The sequence below is a fragment of the Vitis riparia genome, chromosome 18 (assembly GCF_004353265.1).
Source record: "Vitis riparia cultivar Riparia Gloire de Montpellier isolate 1030 chromosome 18, EGFV_Vit.rip_1.0, whole genome shotgun sequence".
NCBI classification, from domain to species: Eukaryota; Viridiplantae; Streptophyta; class Magnoliopsida; order Vitales; family Vitaceae; genus Vitis; species Vitis riparia.
Window position 1 is genome coordinate 25,943,682 of NC_048448.1, and position 20,197 is coordinate 25,963,878.

General features: G+C 38.3%; 1 protein-coding gene across 2 annotated transcripts in view; it reads right to left on the minus strand.

Annotated features, from left to right (window-relative positions):
- Window positions 1-20,197, minus strand: part of LOC117905328 (DExH-box ATP-dependent RNA helicase DExH3) — a 97,407-nt gene that overhangs the window by 47,593 nt on the left and 29,617 nt on the right. For both annotated transcript variants that reach the window (XM_034818238.1, XM_034818239.1), the window contains exons 6-10: window positions 16,170-16,358; window positions 15,869-16,028; window positions 15,628-15,758; window positions 14,753-14,923; window positions 7,384-7,656 (exon numbers count right to left, since the gene is read on the minus strand). In XM_034818238.1, coding sequence (XP_034674129.1) covers window positions 7,384-7,656; window positions 14,753-14,923; window positions 15,628-15,758; window positions 15,869-16,028; window positions 16,170-16,358 — 924 coding nt within the window. The remainder of the gene's footprint in view (window positions 1-7,383; window positions 7,657-14,752; window positions 14,924-15,627; window positions 15,759-15,868; window positions 16,029-16,169; window positions 16,359-20,197) is intronic.

Consider the following 20,197-nt stretch of genomic DNA (forward strand, 5'->3'; position numbering starts at 1 on the left):
ATTGCAAGGATGGTTTCTTTTCGATTTTCACAAGGGTGTAGGGCCTTACGTTGAAGAGAGGTAGAGTTTCTAGGATGATCTAGGGGCCATTAAGGGTTATGGAATGACCCCTAGTGCATTGGAGATGATTTTAACATGATTAGATATCCAAGCAAACATAGTAGAGAACGCAGGTTGTCCTTAACCATGAGGAGATTCTTAGAGGTCATTGAGGACCTGGAGCTAAGAGACCTTCCTTTCCGATAAGGGGGCTTTTACTTGAAGGGGTGGTTTGAACAATCAAGCTACGTATTCTTGGTATTTGAGGATTGGGAGCGTCACTTTAGTGGGATCGTGTAGTGCGTATTACCTAGGCTGGTGTCTGATCATTTCCCCATTTTATAGGATGTGGGAGGGCTAAGGAGAGGCCCTACTCCTTTCAAATCTGAAAATATGAGGTTGAAGGAGGAGGGCTTTAAAGAGTTGCTAAAAAGCTACCAGTAGGGGTTTTATTTTAGTGGATCCTTCAGCTTTATTCTGGAAATAAAATTGAAAGTTTTGAAGTCCAACTTGAAAATTTGGAACAAAGAAGTGCTTGACAAAGAAGATGTTAGAAAGGAGATGGCTATGCAACAAGTGGCTTTTTAGGATTCAAAGGATAGGTTTAACGCCTTGAAGGTGGAGGAGGTGGAAGCCAGAAAGGAGGCAAAAGAGGATTTCAAAAAATGGGTCCCTCTGAAGGACATTTCCTAGAAAGAAAAATCAAGGGAAGTGTGCTTGCAAGAGGGCGACAGAAACACTAGCCTTTTCCACAAGACGATTAATGCTCATAATAGGAACTTTTTGGACAAGATTAAAATAAATGGAACTTGGTTTTCAAAAGAGAATGAAATCAAAGACGGGGTGGTTCAAGCCTTTCAAAATCTTTTGACTAATCCTGAGGAGTAGAGACCTAGCATTAATGGTTTATCTTTTGATGGATAGGAGAACAAGACGTTGCAAGGCTAGAGGAGTCATTCTCAATTGAAGAGGTCTTGTTCGCCCTTTTGGACCTTAAGGGAGTGTCAAATCTTGATGGCTTCTCTATGGCATTCTGATAGTTTAGTTGGGAATTTGTCAAGGACGAGGTGACAATTTTTTGAAAGAATTCTACAAGCAAGGCAAATTTTTAGAGAGCTTGAATGCAACTTTTCTGGTTTTAATTCTAAAAAAAAAAAAAAGGGAGCTGAAGGCCTTAGCAATTTTAAGACTATTAGTTTATTGTTGGAATTTATAAGTTGATGGCCAAAGTGCTAGCCATTAGACTAGAGAAGGTGGTAGGTAAAATGGTTTCCAAGTCCCAAAAGAGGGGTAGACAAATATTGGATGCGGTGTTTATTGCTAAAGAAGTCATTGACTCAATATTGAAAAGTAATGATTGTAGTGTTCTTTGCAAGCTTGACATCCATAAGGCTTATGGTCATGTATATTGAAACTTCCAGCTTTTGGTTGTACAAAAGATGGATTTTGGAAAGAAGTGGATTGGTTGGATAAAGTGGTGCATTTCTACAGCAAGGTTCTCCCTTGTCAATGGCACACTAACTGGTTTTTTTTCAAAACTCTAAGGATTTGAGGCAAACGGATCCTTTTCTTTTATAAGTAAATAAAGAGAATATATTAAAAACACTTGCAAAATGGTGCAATAAAGTACACGCGGAGTATATAAAAAAGGCCACGAGGCAAGCAAGAAAGCAATCACCAACCACCCTTACATTGGCCAACCCCCAAGAGAGTTGTACTGACACTATCAAGAGAACCGAAAAACATAAAAAGACCCCAGAAACACAACACAAATCCCCCTAAACCTAGATGCAACCCATTTCCCTCACCAAAAACTGAAAGCAAGACAACAATCTCACAAAGTGAGTGGTCACTCCCCGGTGATCCTTCTCATTCCCCTGCTAGTGAGAGGAGAACTCTTATAATTAATCAAGCACTCTAGTTTTCATATTTCCCTCTCAAAACAGAATGACAAAGGAAGAATCCTCTTTCTCCCTAAGACTTTAACCTCATGCCCTTTTCTAGACTCCAATTTCCTCAAAAGGCTCAAAAGGGAGTTGATCTCTTTTTCACATCCCGCAACTGGCATCCCTAAGTAGTTGCTGAAATTGACCAACTTACTAGGAAGGCTAACAAGATCCTCCCCCACTAAATCAGAACCAAGCTCCAAAGCCTTTGAGGGCTCCAACTCCTCAATCTTACCTACCAACTCCTTTCCCAAAGTACCATTCACAGCACTCCCCAAAACTCTAACAAATTATCATGTTGAAGCAACATCTCCTGAGCTTAAAGACCCCAAAGGAGAGGGGAAGAAGAGCTAGAAAACCTGTTCACCTCCACTAAGAGGGCTTCGTCAATGATCGCAACACAGGAACATGCCATCACCAATGCTGGCAACGACTCCTTCCTCTCTCCCACAACACTATCGCATCTCCACTGCTCAATCGCATGAGCCTTTATAGAAAACCTACTCCCTTTGAGAAGCCCTAATGAGCCCACCTCTCCCCCAAACAAGTCCATTGACACACGACCCTCCCTTAAGACCCCCACAACAGTCAAACATGTCTTTTCCTTAGCTTGGCCTACACTTAACCCTTCTCCCACGCTCACAACTATTATCCAAAATGGCCTTTGAAACAACATGCCCACTTGGGTCTCAAGCCTCAAAAACACGGCCTCTAGGTTCCTAGGCCCCATTGAGCCCCTGTTAGCCCAAACTTTTTAGGTCCCAAACTCAGCCCACCATGGCCTCCTTTAAAGCAAGGATCATCCAAACGGTCCCTCCCGTCACCAGTTGTACTCCTCTCACCGCCACCTAGGTTTCCACCCCTCTCCTGCAGCTTTTGCAAAACAAAAAGTTGCACTCTCACCTGCTTGATATGGCCTGCCACTAAGGCAATAAGTCAACGTCTGTAGACCATCAAGGATGCACTTCTTTTCCCACTCCCACTCCGACATGTGAATCATCCTTTGCATCACCCCTTTCCTCCAACTTGTAAGACTCACTGCAACTGCTTCTCAGAATCACCACCGAAAAACTGTGTGGAGCTACCAACCACAACTAAATGGAAAAATTGGAGAACCCCACTACCACTATCAACGAGTTGGGCATGGCTCTCCCATCAAACTTTACTAGAATCCTCGCCCACTATAGATGAGACAAAAGAGTTATGTCTTCTTCCACAACAACAAAACCTCCACAAACGTCCCCTAGCTTCTTAAGCAACTCCTGACTTCACATATGCAAAGGGAGTCCCAACACTCTCACCCATACTTCCTTAGCGAAACCCCCCTTAAGCAAACACCCAACCTTAAGAGTTCATTCCAAATGCAAAACTTTCACCTTAAGCTTTCTTGAACCTCTTGCTAGCACCCTCTCAGCCTCAAAACTATCTTCAAAATCAAACAAAAGGTTCCCCCAAAAATTGAGATCTTCACCTCCCTCCCCCTCGTCCCCCTTTCCTCCTCCCCCTTTCAAGACCAAATATTAGTCATGAAACTATTCAATGAGACTACCTCCAATGACAAGTTTGAAACCTCTCCAAACCACCCTACCAAACACCAATGCAATTGTTCCTCCCAACACTTCACCTCACTCTCCCCAATCTGAAGTCGAATAGCTTATCCCACCACACCCAAGTCCTTACTCCTTCCTAGCCACATTTGCATTAAGTTCCAAAATCTATACTTCTATAGAGGATACAGCTCTCTTAGCCTTAGCTAAGGAGGCAAATCCTAGAAAAACAAAACTTCTCTGCTATAGTGGACCACCCCTCATGGAGGCCCCTCCCTTCAGGGAAGATCAACGAAAATCTCTTCATCTCCTCAGCCACAACAAAGCAAAACAAAAACCTCCCTACTCCATTCAAACAACGCTTCAACTTGAACTTCCTCCCACCCTCCTACCAAGCTTTACTCCACCTCACCAAGTCTTCATCTCTGAAGCAAGCTTCCACCCCTTCCAACAAGCACCATAGACTCCAATCCTTGAACCTAATCCAAGCTAAAAGACCTCTGCTCTTTCCACAATAATGTGTCCCAACCATAGTTTTAAAAGGCTCGAGGTGCACCAAAGCGCAAAGTAGTCCTAAAGCCTGAGGCACAAGGCACACCTAAGGTGTGGGCTTTAGTGAAGTGAGGCGCACCCTATTTTCCCTCTATTTTCCCCCTATTTTCCAGCACGACTGAGGCTAGGGCACGATTGGGAGTGGTCTCGGGTTGAGAAAGACTAGAAAAGGGTGTTGGAAGGGAGGATCAGTCCAAAACGGCGTCGTTTTGGCCTGTTTTTTTTTTAAAAGGAACAGGCTCCAAAACGACGTTGTTTTGGCTTGTTCCTTTAAAAAAAAAAAAAAACAAGCCAAAACGATGCTATTTTGGACCCACAAAATAAAAATAAAAAAAATTAGGGCTTAGCCCAGCCCTCTGCAACCCGACAGGAAAAGGAGAAAGAGGGCGTACCTGGTCGGAGGCGAGTCAGGCGACCGCGTTGCGCCTTGCGTGCCTAAGCGGCGCCTTCGTGAAGAGGCGTCGCCTGCCTTCAGGCGAGGCGCCGGAGGGTGGCGTCGCGCCGCCCCGAGCCTAGGCACGCCTTTCACAACTATGGTCCCAACTTCCCCCCCACCCACCTCTACAAAAATATGAAAGGACTTTGAGTCCAATACAAACCAACATCGGCCTCCCCTCGCAGCCATTCTCACACAACCTCTCACATTCTCTCACAAAGTCCAACACCAATTGTAGAACATAAACTATTGAATTATCCTCTTTGGAAAATTCGAGGCAAGGGGATCCTCTCTTACCCTATTTATTCGTGAACGCTATAAAGGTTCTTAGTTACCTTATTAAGAGGGCTTGAGTGGAGGTTTTTATCGGGTTGTAGGATAAGGGGAAAGGGTGGTGCAGGGGTTCAAATCTCTCATTTGTTATTTGTTGATGATACTGTTGTTTCTTATGAGGTTTCACAAGATTAGATGGTTTATTTAGGTTGGTTGATAATGTGGTTCAAGGTCATTTCAAGGTTGAGAATTAAATTGGATAAAAGAGAGTTATTACCAATGGGGAGGGTGGAGAACTTACAAGACTTGTCCTTAGAGTATGGTTGTAAGGTGGGCGCTCTCCCTTCTTCTTACTTGGGCCTTCCTTTGGGTGCCTTGTTTAAATCCATGACAGCTTGGAAAGGGATAGAGGAGAAGATTTGCAAAAGGTTAGCATGTGGAAAAAACAATATATTCCTAAATAAGGGAGAATTACTCTAGTTCGAAGCACCTTTTCTAACATATCTATTTACTTTATGCCTTTGTTGTGCATGCCAAGGTAGGTCAAATTAAGGTTAAAGCAAATTCAGAGGGACTTTCTATGGGCTTGGAGGGCTCTCACTCGGAAACCTTACTTAGGTGGATGGTTGTTTGTTTAGATAAAAGGAAAGGTGGTTTGGGTCTTTCAGCACTCAATAGCACCCTCCTTTGTAGATGGTGTTGGTGTTTGTTAATGAAAAGGGAGCACTTTGACAACAAGTCATCAAGGGGAAATATTGAGAAGAAGGGGGTGGCGCTCTCATGCAATGCAGGAGGGGTATCGTGTTGGGTTATAAAAAGCCATAAGGAAGGATTGGGACCTTTTAAGTAGTAAAATTTCATTCATAATGGGTAATGGTCAAAGGGTAAGATTTTGGAAGAATAAGTGGTGTGGAGATGATCCGTTGTGTGTTACTTTCCCTTCTATATTTGCCTTGATTGTTTCAAAAGAGGCATGAATGGCAGATGTTTAGGACTATTCGGTTGAAGAAACCAATTGGAACCCTTGTTTCTCTCGGTCTTTCAATGATTAGGAGATGAAAATTGTGGAGTAGTTCCTTTTGAGAATTCAAGAGAAGATGGTGATTAGGGATGTGGAAGATAAGGTGCTTTGGACAAAGTCAAAGAGCAGAAACTTTTCTGTCAAAACTCTTTATCTTGCTCTAGAGTTAGGAGATTGAGTCCCTTTTCCAATGAGTGTCATTTGGAGATCCTGCGTGCCTCTTAAGGTGAGTTTTTTCGCTTAGAAGGTGACATGGGGAAAGGTCTTAACTTTGGATCAGGTTCAGAGGAGGGGGTGGTCCTTAGCAAATAAATGTTTCCTTTGCCACAACAAAGAAGAACCCATTGACCACAATCTTGTTCATTGTTGAAAGATTAGGGTTCGATGGTTGCTCTCTTTGGCGTGTCTTGAGTCCTTCCCAACACAGTTAGAGAGACCCTTTTTGGTTGGCATGGTTCCTTCAAGAGTAAGAAACACAAAAAGGAATAGATGATGGTCTTTGTCTTTAATAGATGTTGGTTGCCCCCTTATGTATCTTGTGAAAAGTTTGGAAGGAAAGAAATAGAATTGCTTTTGAAAATGAGGAGCTGTCATACCAAAGGCTGAAGAACTCTCTTGTTTGTAATTTGTGATCTTGAACTAAGGTGTTTATAGATGATGGTCTTTGTCTTTAATCAACTTCTTTGATTGGTTGGGTTCTAGGTAAGGGTTGGTGTTGTTTGTTGCAACCCCTCCTTGCTTTTGGCTCTGCCTTTAGGCAACCGATGTATATTTCCTATATGCTTAGGGGCACTCTTTTGGCACCCCTTTCTATATATGCACTTTCATAAAAACCTCTAAAGAAAGGGTTTCTAAACTTAAACTATGATTAAATTTGTGCCAACCCATATTTCCCAGCCAAACCACTTTAGAATCAATGGATTAATGCATACCACAACCTACTCCAACATGAAAGTTACAGCATGGTTTTAGAAGATGCCTAAACTTCTACACAGGATGTTACAAATAGGCTTATGGAATATTAAATCCATGTATATGAGAGAGAGAAAGAAACTAAGAGAGATGGAAAGCAAGAGACAGAGACAGAAACAGAGACAGGTATGGAGATAGAGACGGAGAGAGAGAATGTGATAATATACTCATTATGGGGAAAATGATGACACCAATAGTTGCCATCTGTAATGCTAATTCAAGCAGAAAATAGTTGACAGACGAAAAAGTTTTACAATTTTTAACAACTTGGCTGCCAAAGGAAAATTAAATGAATTCCATTTTTAATCAGAAGCAATAATCATAATCACAAATGAATTCTTTTTTTTCCCCCCTTTAAATAGCTCTTAATGGCAAGTAGTAAACACATTGATGACCAGCTCATATGTTTGCCCTACTTGATGGATCTATTTCGAAAGCTTCATAGACCAAATCAGCCTAGAAGATGATTCAATTTGCTGGTTTTTCTTTAAGACTGACACGATATATTTTACAATAAAAAAAGGAAGACCAAAGCTTGAGGAAATTTCTCAAAATTAAAATCCTTGATTACAGGAATAGAATAGGAAACATTCTTACCTGTTCAGAAGTTGCCATTGAACCATGGCACGTAAGCAGCAGAACTCTATTAGGATCCCCTAGGAGGGGATGAGCTCTAATTTGATCCCTCAAACAGCTAATGTCCTCCCAACCTGTCATGAATACTAACACAGCACCTGGCCGTTCTTTCCGACATATGTGGCATAAAACTGCCTCAATAAGATTAAATCCCATGCAATCAGGCGTCCAACATGACAGCGAATCACGTACTCCAGAGCTATAATTCTCAAAGCTTGACTTAGTAAGAGCATCCTGTCCAAAAAATAGAATATATTCAAAACCCCATTACACCACTTGTATTGTAAAATAAAATAAAATAAAAAATTTAATTACAGCATACAGCCTTTTTTTAATTGTTTTCCTTCATAATAAGAAATACTAGGGAGTGGGAGAATTCTGAAGTTCTGCCTGGGCCCTCAATTAGAACAATATGAAAAAAAAAAATTACAAATGAATCTATTTAAGTACTATGTGAAAAACTACAAATGAATCGACTAAAATTTTAGTACTAGAAGTTTTAGTGCCTTCAAAGAAACTTTGTTGCCCCATTTTTTAATGCTACTTGCTTTTGAGTATACATGACAAATTGGAAGGTAAGGCATCGTGTTAACAGAAAGCATCAGTCTTACACCAGACCAAACTGTCAAATGAGTGAACTAGAAAACTGGAGAAATAACTGGGCAAGGTTACACCATCAAACCAGATTGTATAATATATTTCAAAAAATTTCCCCAGGGATGCAACTTCTAGCTGGCAATGAAACCTGGAACATTAACACTAACACTTATCCATTTCAACAACCTAATCCACGCATGACATCTATTTCCAAAACCTTTCTTAGTCGGTATGATCTAAGAAGCCCTAATGCTAATTAATTTTTATCAGAAATAAAATACATATTAAATATAGATAAAAAGTAAATGAAAAGGATGAGGAATCCTCCAATCAAAAACTGACTAAACTCCACTATACAAGGAGCCATAGACAAATGGTTTAGTCCACACAAAGATAATACCATAGCATCTCCTCAATCCCAATCTAAGCTCCTCTTGTAGTCATCCAAACACTTTTGTTCTATACACTAAAGACCAATCAAAGCTGAAACAAAATTGAGAGAAATGCCTTTAAAAGTAGATGTGCAAGGGGCAAAGAGAGAAGGATAAAAGTGAATTAGATCCCATAGTGTCTTTGACATCTTCCACTCAATCCTCAAAAATCCTAACATTTCTCTCCAGCCACAAAATCCAAATCAGTGTGAGATAAGCAATTTGCCAAAAGATCTTGCCTCTAATAAAGCTCCCCAAATATATGAGATGATCATCATGTCACACATACTCCTCTGTGGAGCCCAATCCATCCTAACTTACCTGAATAGATTGTTCCATAGCCCAAAGTTATCAAACAATGTTGAAAAAAAAAAAAAAAAAGATGATCAACTATTTCTCCACTCCCCATACACTAAGTGCACTAGTCTGGACTAAAGGCTTTATAAGGTCTTCTTAACTATAGCATGTCATTGGTATTTACTTTCTTGTATGTCACTAGCCAAGCAAAGGTCTTAACCTTAGATGAGGCTTTAGATTTCCATAAAAACTTGGCTAGAAAAAAGGAAACCAGATCTGATATACTAGACAAAGCCATTGAGAAGGATTTTAATAAGAATAAGCTCGAAGACAATAATGATCAGGTTCTCGCATCTGAGATTGTTGAAGACAAATGCACACGAGTGAGAGAGGAGTTAAGTTTCCAAGGTCCTCAATCTCCAAGTCTATGAGCTTACAACGGAAATTAAAATTCCAAGAAAAAAAAAAAGTTGCCAATGATAGTTGTGATGGTAAGATTTTTAACTATGACAACTCTAAAGAGACTTGAAAATCGAGAACAAAGAGGTTGATCCCCTTACTACAAATCTTCCCAGAAACAAATTCTTACCACTACAAAACAGGTGTGTGCAAAAAAACTCCTAAAAATCCTATGCAATGCCCTTCTAGGGGCAATGATGTGGCCATCTAACAAAATGTTAGCATCCCACCCATTCAAATATGTCCCATAAATGCTCAATATGGCCTGATGACAAAGAGAATTCCTTAGGAAACCATAAAGCCACTTCACTAAGAGAGCATCATTCCTTAGAGAAATCTTCTGAAACCCCAAGCTTGTAATCTCCTTAGGCTTACATACTAGGTCACAATTGATGGGATGATCTTTCTTACCCTCTCTAAACCCTGATTAGAGAAAATCTCCTTGCAATTTCTCAATCTTTAAAGCCATTGATAATGGAATCTTGAAAAAAGATAAGAAGTAACTAGGAATGTAAGACAAGCATGATCGAATTAGAGTTATTCTTCGACTCGATGACAAGAAGGTTTTTTCCCAAAATCAAATCTTCTCAAAATTCTATCAATCACTAGATCCCAAGACACACTTTCCTTTATATTCCCCCACTAATGGAAGACCTAGCTAAGTTAAAGGTGACTCTAAGATTTTACATTCAAGCATCAAGGCTACCTTGGAAATCAAATCCTAACTCATGTGATAACCGTTGAAGATTCTTAAATTGAGTTCAATACCAAAGAGAGTACTCTTGTCTAAATTGATCTTAAGACCTGATACATGCCCAAAAACCAACAAGTTTGGTTTAAGGCTTTGCAACTTTTCCATAGAAACTCTAGAAAAAAAAAGATGGCATTGTCTGCGAATTGCAAATAGACGCCCTAGCCCTACTCTTACCCATTAGAAAGACTTCTAAACCATTCTCTTCCACTCTCAACAATATCATACTTAAAACATTAGTTGCTATGGTGAAAAAGAATGGGGAAAGAGCATCACCTTATCTTAAAACCTTGGATGCCTTATCCCATCCTATGGCACTTTCATTCACTAAGGCCGTAAAAAAGAGCAACCCCTCATCCAAGACCTCCATATTGTACTAAACCCTGTTCTTTCTAACGAATGGTCTAAAAAACCCTAGTCCACATTTTTTTTTTTCAGAAACAACCATTCATTGATAATGAATTGAAAGTACACGTGAAAATGAGGAATCCTCCCAAAGATACAAAAATATGGTTAAACAGAGCAAGTAGGTCAATTTCCCAAAATATAAATATAAAACAAGAGTTATACCTTAATATATTGCCAAAAGAAATTTACATAGGAAGGCCACTCTAATCCTAGTCCACATAGCCAAAGGCTTTTTCAAAATCTACCTCTTCCACTCTGTACATCTTTTTTGATCCACCATTTCATTAGATATCAAAAGTGCATCTTAAATTTGTCTTCTCTCAATAAAAGCTCCTTGGGAAACATAAATGGTTTCACAAAGGACTCTTTGGATATGCTTTGATAAGACTTTAGCTATGATCTTATAGAAGCTAGTGGTGAAGCTAATAGGTCTGAAATTTGAGATTTTTTTGTTTGAGTCCTTTTCAACACAAGAGGAATGAAGGTATCATTAGTGCTTTGATTTTGTTATCCCATAATTGTAAAACTCTGAGAACAACATTTGGTATATCCTCCTAAGTTACATCCTAAGACTCCTAAAACGCTATAATGGTGAAACCATCTAGCCTAGGGCCTTTTCCTTGTCTAATTGGAAAACAACTTTATAAACTTCCTTTTTGGAAAAGGAGCAGTACAACCATATAGAACTTTTTGTTGATAAGGGAGACCAATCCAAATAATCTCCCAAGGCTTGGAGTATAACTTCCCAAAAAATGCACCATCTCCTCCAAAATGTTTTTAAGATTATCCAAAATTTTCCCTTCTTCCTTCACCAAGGAGTTGATGAATTTCCTATTTCACTAACCATTAGCCACCCTGTGGAAATACTTATTGTAATCTCATTCTTTTATCCATCTCACCCAAGCCTTTTACCCCCAATGCACCTCTTTCCTTTAACAATAGATCTTCCAACTCCTTATTCCTTAAGGCCCACATTACTAAAAGCTTTGGATCGGATTCTCTTTCTACTCACCAACATCAATGCTAGCAATATCTATAAGAATATTCTTTTTCTTCTCTTTTAAATCCCTGAAAGACACCTTCCATTCTTTAGGTTTTGATTTAACAAATTGTAGCTTCTTCATGGATTTATGACCTTCCCCCATTTGCCTTGAAATTCTCTCCACCAAAAGCTAAATCTTTCCTTGAAATCTAGGTGTAGCAACTACATGTTCTCGAACCTAAAAGGAGTTAGTCCCCACTTAAAAGGATTGGTGTCTAGGACGTTGGGCAATGATCAAACATCAATCTAGGAAGACCTTCTTAAAGGTTGTGAGGGTACCTTTGCCCTCACACTCATTTGAGTCTCTTGCAAATTGAGAAATCTTACATGTTTGATAAAGTGAAAGACGCATTTTTGAGAGGAGGGTCAATTAACTCACTATCTCTCATGAATCCATCAAAATCCCTCATGTTAAGGGTTAACATTTGGAACCACCTAACTTTTCCAAAATTCTTATAACACTAAAATCCATCCCCCTACCCCCACCCTTACACCATTTCGGAAAGGTTAGGCTAAAAAGGGTTGAAGCTTCATTCAGAAATCCTTCCTAACAGTGGTATTGTTGGGATAATAAACCGAGGTGAGCCAAAATGTCCTCAACTAAAATTAACTTGACTGTTACTGAAAAGGACTTCATACCACCCTTGTATAGCTGAAACTATTTGAATCCCACATAATCAATAGCCCTCCTAACACCCTAGAAGTCGAAAGAAAAGTCCCCTCCTTATTTTTATCTTTCCACACATTGCCCACAAACCTCCTATCGCATGTCTCCCTTTTTGTTTTCTAAAGCATTACAATGTCTAAAGATTCATAGCAGAGTAAATCCTCAATGACACTCCTTTCCTTTCTAGATCCCAATCCCCAAATATTACAACTAATGATCTTCATGTCTACACTTTAAGGCTTGTAAACCTTAAGATCAGATTCAAAGAAGCACTAAGACCTCCAGATAAAGATCCATACTTCCTCCTTAAATATACCATACCAATAGATCGTGGGCAACTACTACCCATGGGGATGACATTCTCACAATACTTGACTAACTTGGTATTCATATATGCTAAAACCAACTGAATGGTAGTCATTTTACTAGGTGTGAGACCCTCTATGTGAAAACCTTATGACAAGGAAGAATCTTCTCCTAAAACATGACCTTTAGCTGGGGAATGAGACTCCTTAGGATCAGTAGATATTGATCTATGGAAAGTGGCACCCTTTAACTCTTGGCTTGGAAAAGTTATAGGAGTCTCCACACCATTGTGTGCGCAAAAGGGAGCAAACAATGGACAGCTTCCCATGCTCACCTTGAGGAATTCAAATTTCCAATTAAAGAGCCTAAGAAGACTGGAGCAGCCCATTTTATTCAAGCCTTCAGGCCTTTTGTGGCAGCAATAAGGAGGCCAGCCCATTTTTATGAGGGGAGCCCACGTCATGTAGTAGGCCAAAATCAAGTGATTGATTGATTTGGAATTTACTTTTTAATGGAAAGGAAGCAAACCTCTAGAACAAGAAAGGGCCCAAACTATGGTATGGCCCAACTCTTGTTGTATTTAGGGGATGACCCAATTTATCTTAATCTTCCAAAGGCGTAGAGGACTGTTTTTCCCACCACAAAAGATTCAACCCAAAGCAATCACGCAAGAGTTGCAGGTTTGAAGTCCATCTCCAATAATTCTAGTTTGTGCAGCCTTCAACGAGCATGATCGATAAGTCTACATCCATCTAGTGAAGGTTCAATTATGGTCCAAAACACCTTTGCTGGAATCTTAAGGGATTCAAGAAAGGAAGGGATCGTATTGACATGTGGCGACAAGGAGATTAGAGAAAGCCCTAATCAGAAGAAAGGTCTTGCAAAGAAGGACAAGAGATTCAAAGGGGAGGAGAGAGAGTGGTAACTCCCTTAGAAGCATCAAGCCCTTCGAAGGATAAAAAAGGATTGTCATTTGTAAGGATGAGAATGAGGGAGATCGAGCCCAAAGATGTCTAGCGTAGATACTAAGGAGGTCGAGGGAGGTGAAGGTTATTCTCATCGTGGTCCTCCATTCCTGGTATTTCCTTAAATCCTACAAACCTTTGCTAAGGGCCAGAACTTAGATAGGGCTTCCGATTTGCCCTCTCTTCCCCTTGCTCCTGCTTTTCATCCTGATCAGTGTTTTCCAACCTCTGTACAACCATCCTGGTCCAATTTTGTCCCTCTAGTTAACCAAGGCCCCTAATCCATATTATTTTAAGCCTCTCGGAATCCACTTTGAAAACCACAAGTTTTCCTTGGAATGAAAGTTATCATCCAAACATATATTAGTGACCAAAGCTACATCAATAATTGATCTACCCTAATAAAAGCCACTAGAATACGAGGAGAGCATTTGAGGGACTTCACAAAGATGAACTGAAAGGAACTTGGCAATGGCCTTGCAAAGACTAGTAATTGAGTTAATAAGTCTAAAATGTTAAATCATAATTGATCCCTCTTTGTTAGGAACTAAACCAATGAAAAAGCAAAATTGATGCTACAACTAATACCCCAGTAGCATGAAACTTTACAACAACTTTAAGAGTATCTTCTTTAATGAACCCCCAACAGTCTTGAGAAAGGTCCAGGAAAATTTATCAAGGCTGGAAACATGATCCATCTTTATGGCATGATATCAAGAGCTACTTAAAGGGCTTCTATATAGACTTCCCATCTAATCAGGCAAGATCTGGATAGATGAAGTGGTAAATACTTTTTCAATTTCTATTTACCAGAAATAACAAGTTGGGAGAACAAATCCTTCTAAAATATATATAATCTGATCAAAGGGAGAAAGAAAATTTAATGAATTTCATAGAAAAGCAAAACAGGCTGCAAATCTGAAGAAGATTACAACACAATACAATCCAGGAACCACACAACATCCTTCTGGGAGGTAAGAAATCCCCCATAAAAGAAACCAAGTGCTTGACTCCTCACTTTGCTAAATGACTTCATCATCATTAGCCACATTTTGCACTATATTGAACATCTCAAGGATAAGTATAAGATCTCTAAGTTTCCAAAGCAAAGAAAGGGTAGGAGAAAAAGTTTCAAACCAAAAGAAAGGAAAAGAGAACTGGTTCATTCTTTATATTATATCCCAAATACTAATATTATACACGAAATAATAAAGGCTACAATTTGCTATGTGGAAAGAGCTGATGCAAGTGGCCTGAGAACAATGCAAATAATCAAAACAAAATATTTGATTTTTTTTTTTTTTTTGTGGTGGAGAAAAATATGTGAATTATTGCAATACAACAGTATAAATTTCAAATTTGTGCAGAATCCCAGAAAATAACCTAGTTTCCAGTTTTGTGCCATACCTCAACAAGAGCAGTGATCTTGTTTTTCCTTTTCCTTGGTACTAGCTGCTTCTGAGTCTTCCACATTTTCTCTTGGCCATAATCATCAATTTGGTTGAATGAAGTCAACTTATATCCTGTCATTTCTAACACATCTTCCAGAAAGTGGGCTCTCACTGGATATGTAAAGCCCTGAATTTCACATACAAATGCACTTTTAAAACATGTAGAGAAAGATAACATGAATCAATCTCATTTACTTGCTGTGGCAGACCCAATTAAGGCTCAGATGGGGCTGTCACTGGATGTGTAATAGATCATTTTTAAATAAAAGCCTTTACTTTCAACTATCTTACAAGTAATTATTTAAAAAATCTCAAAATTTATTAGAGAATTTATTGAATTCTTTGAAAATTTTTAAGGTTTTTTGCTACAAAAATTATTCAAAAACTCTAGTAAGTTTCCTCACTGTTTTTCTAAGTCTTTTAAAAATTACCTTTTAATGTTCTTGATAATTTGTTCATAAAACTTAGAACCTTTTTCTTTCAATGTTCTTAGCATTTTGGTTATTTAATTTGATATATTATTATAGTTAATATTTAAATTCACTTAATTTTTTAAACAACAATGAATACCATTAGTGACTTTACAATTTAAGATGGTGAATGTAATATATTATTTTTCTTTTTTCTTCCCTTAAAAAAAAATTTCTGCCACTGTCTCCTTGTACACTACAGAATTTTCCAAATGGAACCTGACTTAAGTAACAGAACAACAAAACTAGAGAATGACATGTAAATATTTTAGTAGCTGATACTCACAGCTTACATACTGTAGACACTAGGACGAAATTTTGATTTAATGTACAATGAAAACAAACTCAAATTTCAGCTTACCGGAATGTGAATTGTTGGTGCTCCACCAAAAAAATTGGAAAAGAGCTCAGCATTAAGAGTAGCACTCATTAAAATCAATCTCAAATCCCGACGACGTGGGAGAAGGTCCTTCAACACAATCAATAGGAAATCTATAAAAAAATTTAACAGGGTTAAAAAAACCAAAGAAAAAACTGGAACCATATACCAGGTTTCTTTAAAAGAAGCCCAGAAGTTTAACCAAATTTATGAGGAAGTGTACCTTCATTCATGCCTCGCTCATGAATTTCATCAACAAAAACATGGGTTATACCATTCAGGTTGCGGTCGCTCAACAACCTTCGAAGCAAAATACCACTGGTACAGAAAAGTAGATGGGTATTTTTTCCTTTCATTCCCTCCAATCGAACTTTATAGCCAACCTAATGAAAAATCTCTGTTGTGATTTAGTTGCCAGATGAAAGAGTTATTCAAATGGGAATCATCTCTTTTTTGAGTGCCAAATAAGCAATTGATAATGCTAACTAAAAGAACTAGAAAACAAAAAGGGAAACAGGGTTTACTGATTCACCCAGAGGCTCTCCTCTCTCTGTAGACACCCTTTCAGAAACAGACATAGCAGATATTCTTCGAGGCTGAGTACAAATTATGCTACAGAATGCTCCACGACCAGATTCAATTTCCGACTCCAATATGTATTGAGGAAGTTGAGTCGTCTTACCACATCCAGTCTCCCCAGAAACCACAACAACCTATCATTATAAGAACTGACTAAGAATGCTGTAACTTCTGCAGAGATTTTTTTAACTATTTCTTCATCACAAGTTAACTGAAAAGCAACTTGTGGTACATCCATGGTGCTATGGTTCATGAGTCAATAGAATAAATATAAGCTTGAAAGCTACAAATTGTAACATGCATTAAAGAACCGAGAGTTCCCATTCTGATGACACATTTCAAGGAAAAATGGCCTTTCACATTGCACACAATTTTAAAATGAATAAACAATACAGTAGAAAAAAGATGTAAAAAGGTGTTCCCACCATGGAAGAGGTTGTTATTACAGGGTCGGCATGACAAAGGGTGGGCGGGCAGTGAAATGTGTATAGCTTGGTCTCTCTAGTGTTTCCTTGGTTGCTTTTGGAGTGGCAGAGTATTCAGAGGGGAAGAGCATTCTGATGATTAGCTGAAGAGATATTTCTCAAAACCCTTTTGATTGGTATAGAATCCTGCTTGGGATTAATGATCTCTCTTTTTGAATTCCGTTGATGGTTTGAGGGGATAGGTCATAGGTCTCTAGTCTTTTATTTCCCTCTTCCTGTTTTTACTTTGACCTGTTGGTGCTCTCTGTACACTACCTTCATACTTGGTTCGTGCCCTTTTTTTTTAAGGCACCCATTAGAATATTAGCTTTGATATGCCTATATAACCAAAAAAAATTAAAAATAAAAGATACAAGATGCAACAACTTAAATTTTCTTAAAACTTAAAAAAAAACTGTGGAGCTTGAAGTTTGAAATAAAGGTGTGGTTGGGAAGGTAGTAGTGTACAAAACCTATCTTGTTGGAGCAAATTAAGATTGGGACTAAATGTGTGGTTGGGAAGGAAGTAGTGTACAAAGCCTATCTTGATGGAGTAAATTAAGATTGGGACTATAAGGAGAGAGTGAGCTATCAGAGAATCTGCCCTGGAGGAGTATAATCATTTGGCATTGTTGGAAGAGGCTTAATGAGTTTTAGTTGTAAAGCTCCTTCCCTTCCTTTTTCAACATTACTTTGCATGAAGATGCTTGGAGTATGGATATTTGGTTTACCGCAAGTGAACAGGGCCATTGAACCCTTGGTTCCTGAGATGTTTCCATGGTTGGGGATTGGAGTGGTTCTTTCAGTGTATTCACTAGATTAGTTGGTTGTTCAGAGTAGCTGAAAGTACTTTATTTAAGGGGTGTGCCAAGAATGGGGAATTTTCAACTAATTCTATAGGACTTGAATACTTGTGGTTCATTCCTTGTGAAGGAGATTTAGGGCTCCAAGGCTACCTCAAAGGTGAGGCTTTTTAAACAAGGAGGCAATATGGAAGAAAATTCTGATGATCAACCAACTTATGAGGAGGGGTTAGTATTAAGTTAATTATTGTTTGCCTCTGCTTACTTCTGAGGAATCAGCTAACACGCCTTGATCCATTGTGGTAAAGCTCGCATCTTGTGGCAAGCTTTTCTTCTTCCATTTTGGTATTTCTTGGGTGCTTCTATGATCAGTAAGGAAGTTTTTCCCAGTTGGCATGGGAGTTTTCCAGGAAACAGGTGCAAGAAAGTGTGACGAAATAGCATGTAGTGCTTGTTTTAAGAGAATCCAGAAAGAGTGGAACCAAAAACATTCTAAGACTTGATAGTTTGGACAAGCTTTGAGTGTCTTGTCTCAACTTGATTTTTTTTTTTATATATAGACAAAAGGGAAAACATATATTAAAAGTGCCTAAGAGGAGGCATAGCATCATACACACGAAATATACAAAAAAACACGCAATATAGGCAAAAAGGGAAAGGAGCAAAAAGACCCTTCTCCTCACTTTAAGCTCAACCGATCTACAAAATCTAACTGTTGTGTGGTCCTCTATATACACCCTAGCCCAATTCACAAGTGTACAAAAAATGGATTTGAGTGGTGTATGGATTTCTCAACTTGCTTTTTGAGTGGTGTAGGGATTTATTAGTGGTTTCTAACCAATTCTTGTTAGGTTTTGATCGATTTTAAGGAAAGAGGTTAATCTAGCGTATGGCTTCTGTTATTGACTTTCCTTTCACCTTTAATGCCCTTTCTTTATGTCCAATCTATTTGGGTTGCCCCCAGTTTTCCAGGAACCTATATACTATTAGTTTGTATTTTCCTATATAAAAAATAAAAAAATAAAAAAAAAAGGTAAACACCTACTTGAAGACATAGGTCAACCTGAAGAAATTTGGTTGCACCTTTAGGCAATCATTGTATACTTCTTGTGTACTTTGAGGTGCTCTATTGGTGTTTCATTTTATATATACACACTTTTGCTTTACCTATCAAAAAAAACGTAAAGAAAACTAGACTAGTACAGGGTGAAGGGACAATCTGCGCCGCACACAAAATAAAATAAAATAAAATAATAAAAAACCAAAGCTGATAATTAATAATTCCTCATATAAGCCATGTTCTCGTCATAATGTAATGTGCAAGCAAAAACAGGAAACCTCCAAAAGTGAACCACTTGAATCAACATATAAGACAACCACCAGTGCATTAAACTGCATTTCATAAATGCTGAAGATATTTTTTTTTTTTTGATAGATAAGCACAAGTATATTAATGGGCAAAAGGCCACATAGCATACAGGGAGTATACAAAGCAGTCTCAAACAAGAACGCAAAAAACAAACAACCTCACCCACCCTTAAGTGGCCGCTAGCCACTCCAAAAAGCCTAAGAGCGAAGAGGACTCCTCTCCAATTACACCCTAGCCCAACTCCACAAATTACAAATAAAAGAATTTTTGAGTTTCTGTATAGCTAATGATTCTCCCCTAAAAGCTAATCTATTCCTTTCCTTTCATACCGTCCAAAAAATACACAACGGGATGGAATTCCAGATCTTTTTCCTTTTTTTTCCCCGCAAAAGAGCCCCTCCAACTAAATAACGCCTCTTTAACCGACTCTAGGAACACCCATTGAACCCCAACAAGGGCAAGGACGATCTCCCAAAGGGCCCTTACCACTATACAGTGTAACATAAATGCAGAAGATATTATTATCTTAACAACAAATTGTTTAACGAGACTGGCTAACTAAAAAAATTATTGCACTTTAGCTTTAGCAACCATCTATATTTCAAGTTCTTCAATCAATCTCAGACATCAAGCACAGAAAGATCACATCTTCATCAAAGAAAACAGTAGTTCATATCTTCATGATGCTAGGAAGCCACTTATTATTTATTAACTATACTTAGGCCCCATTTAGAATAGTTTTTGTTTTTTATTTTAACTAGAAACTGAAGACGAAGCTAAAGTCATAATTGTCATAAGGCAATATTGGTATTGTAAATTTTTTTTATTGTATGAAACTTCTAATAAAAGTAACATTTTCCTAACTTCTATATTAAGCTCTTTTTAAAACCAAAAAGGCTTTTTAACAAAATTCCTCCAACAAAGCTTAAATAAAGAGTTTTAGCTTCTCAACAGCTAATTCAAACAAGGCACTACTCCAAACATGAAGTAACTTTTTTAAAAATAAACAGCTATACGAATCTATAAGTTTTTGGGAACAAATGTTCCCTGATGTTTTTCCTTCAAAGCACATACTAAAACCCTAGTAAATTGGAAAAACCTGGAAGGAGAAGCATTAATTGAAATAAGCACAAATGTACATGCCTTTACAATTGCCTTTACAATGAAAAAAATATAAGACATTGCGTAATCTGCCAACCGTGTGTATCAAGAAAAAGGATAGCAGAATGCTTATTAAGATAGAACATGAAAAATACATTTCTTAATAATAAATATACAAATATGTTTGACATTCTGGAATGAAAATCCAGATAATAAGAATATGAATTTCAAGGACA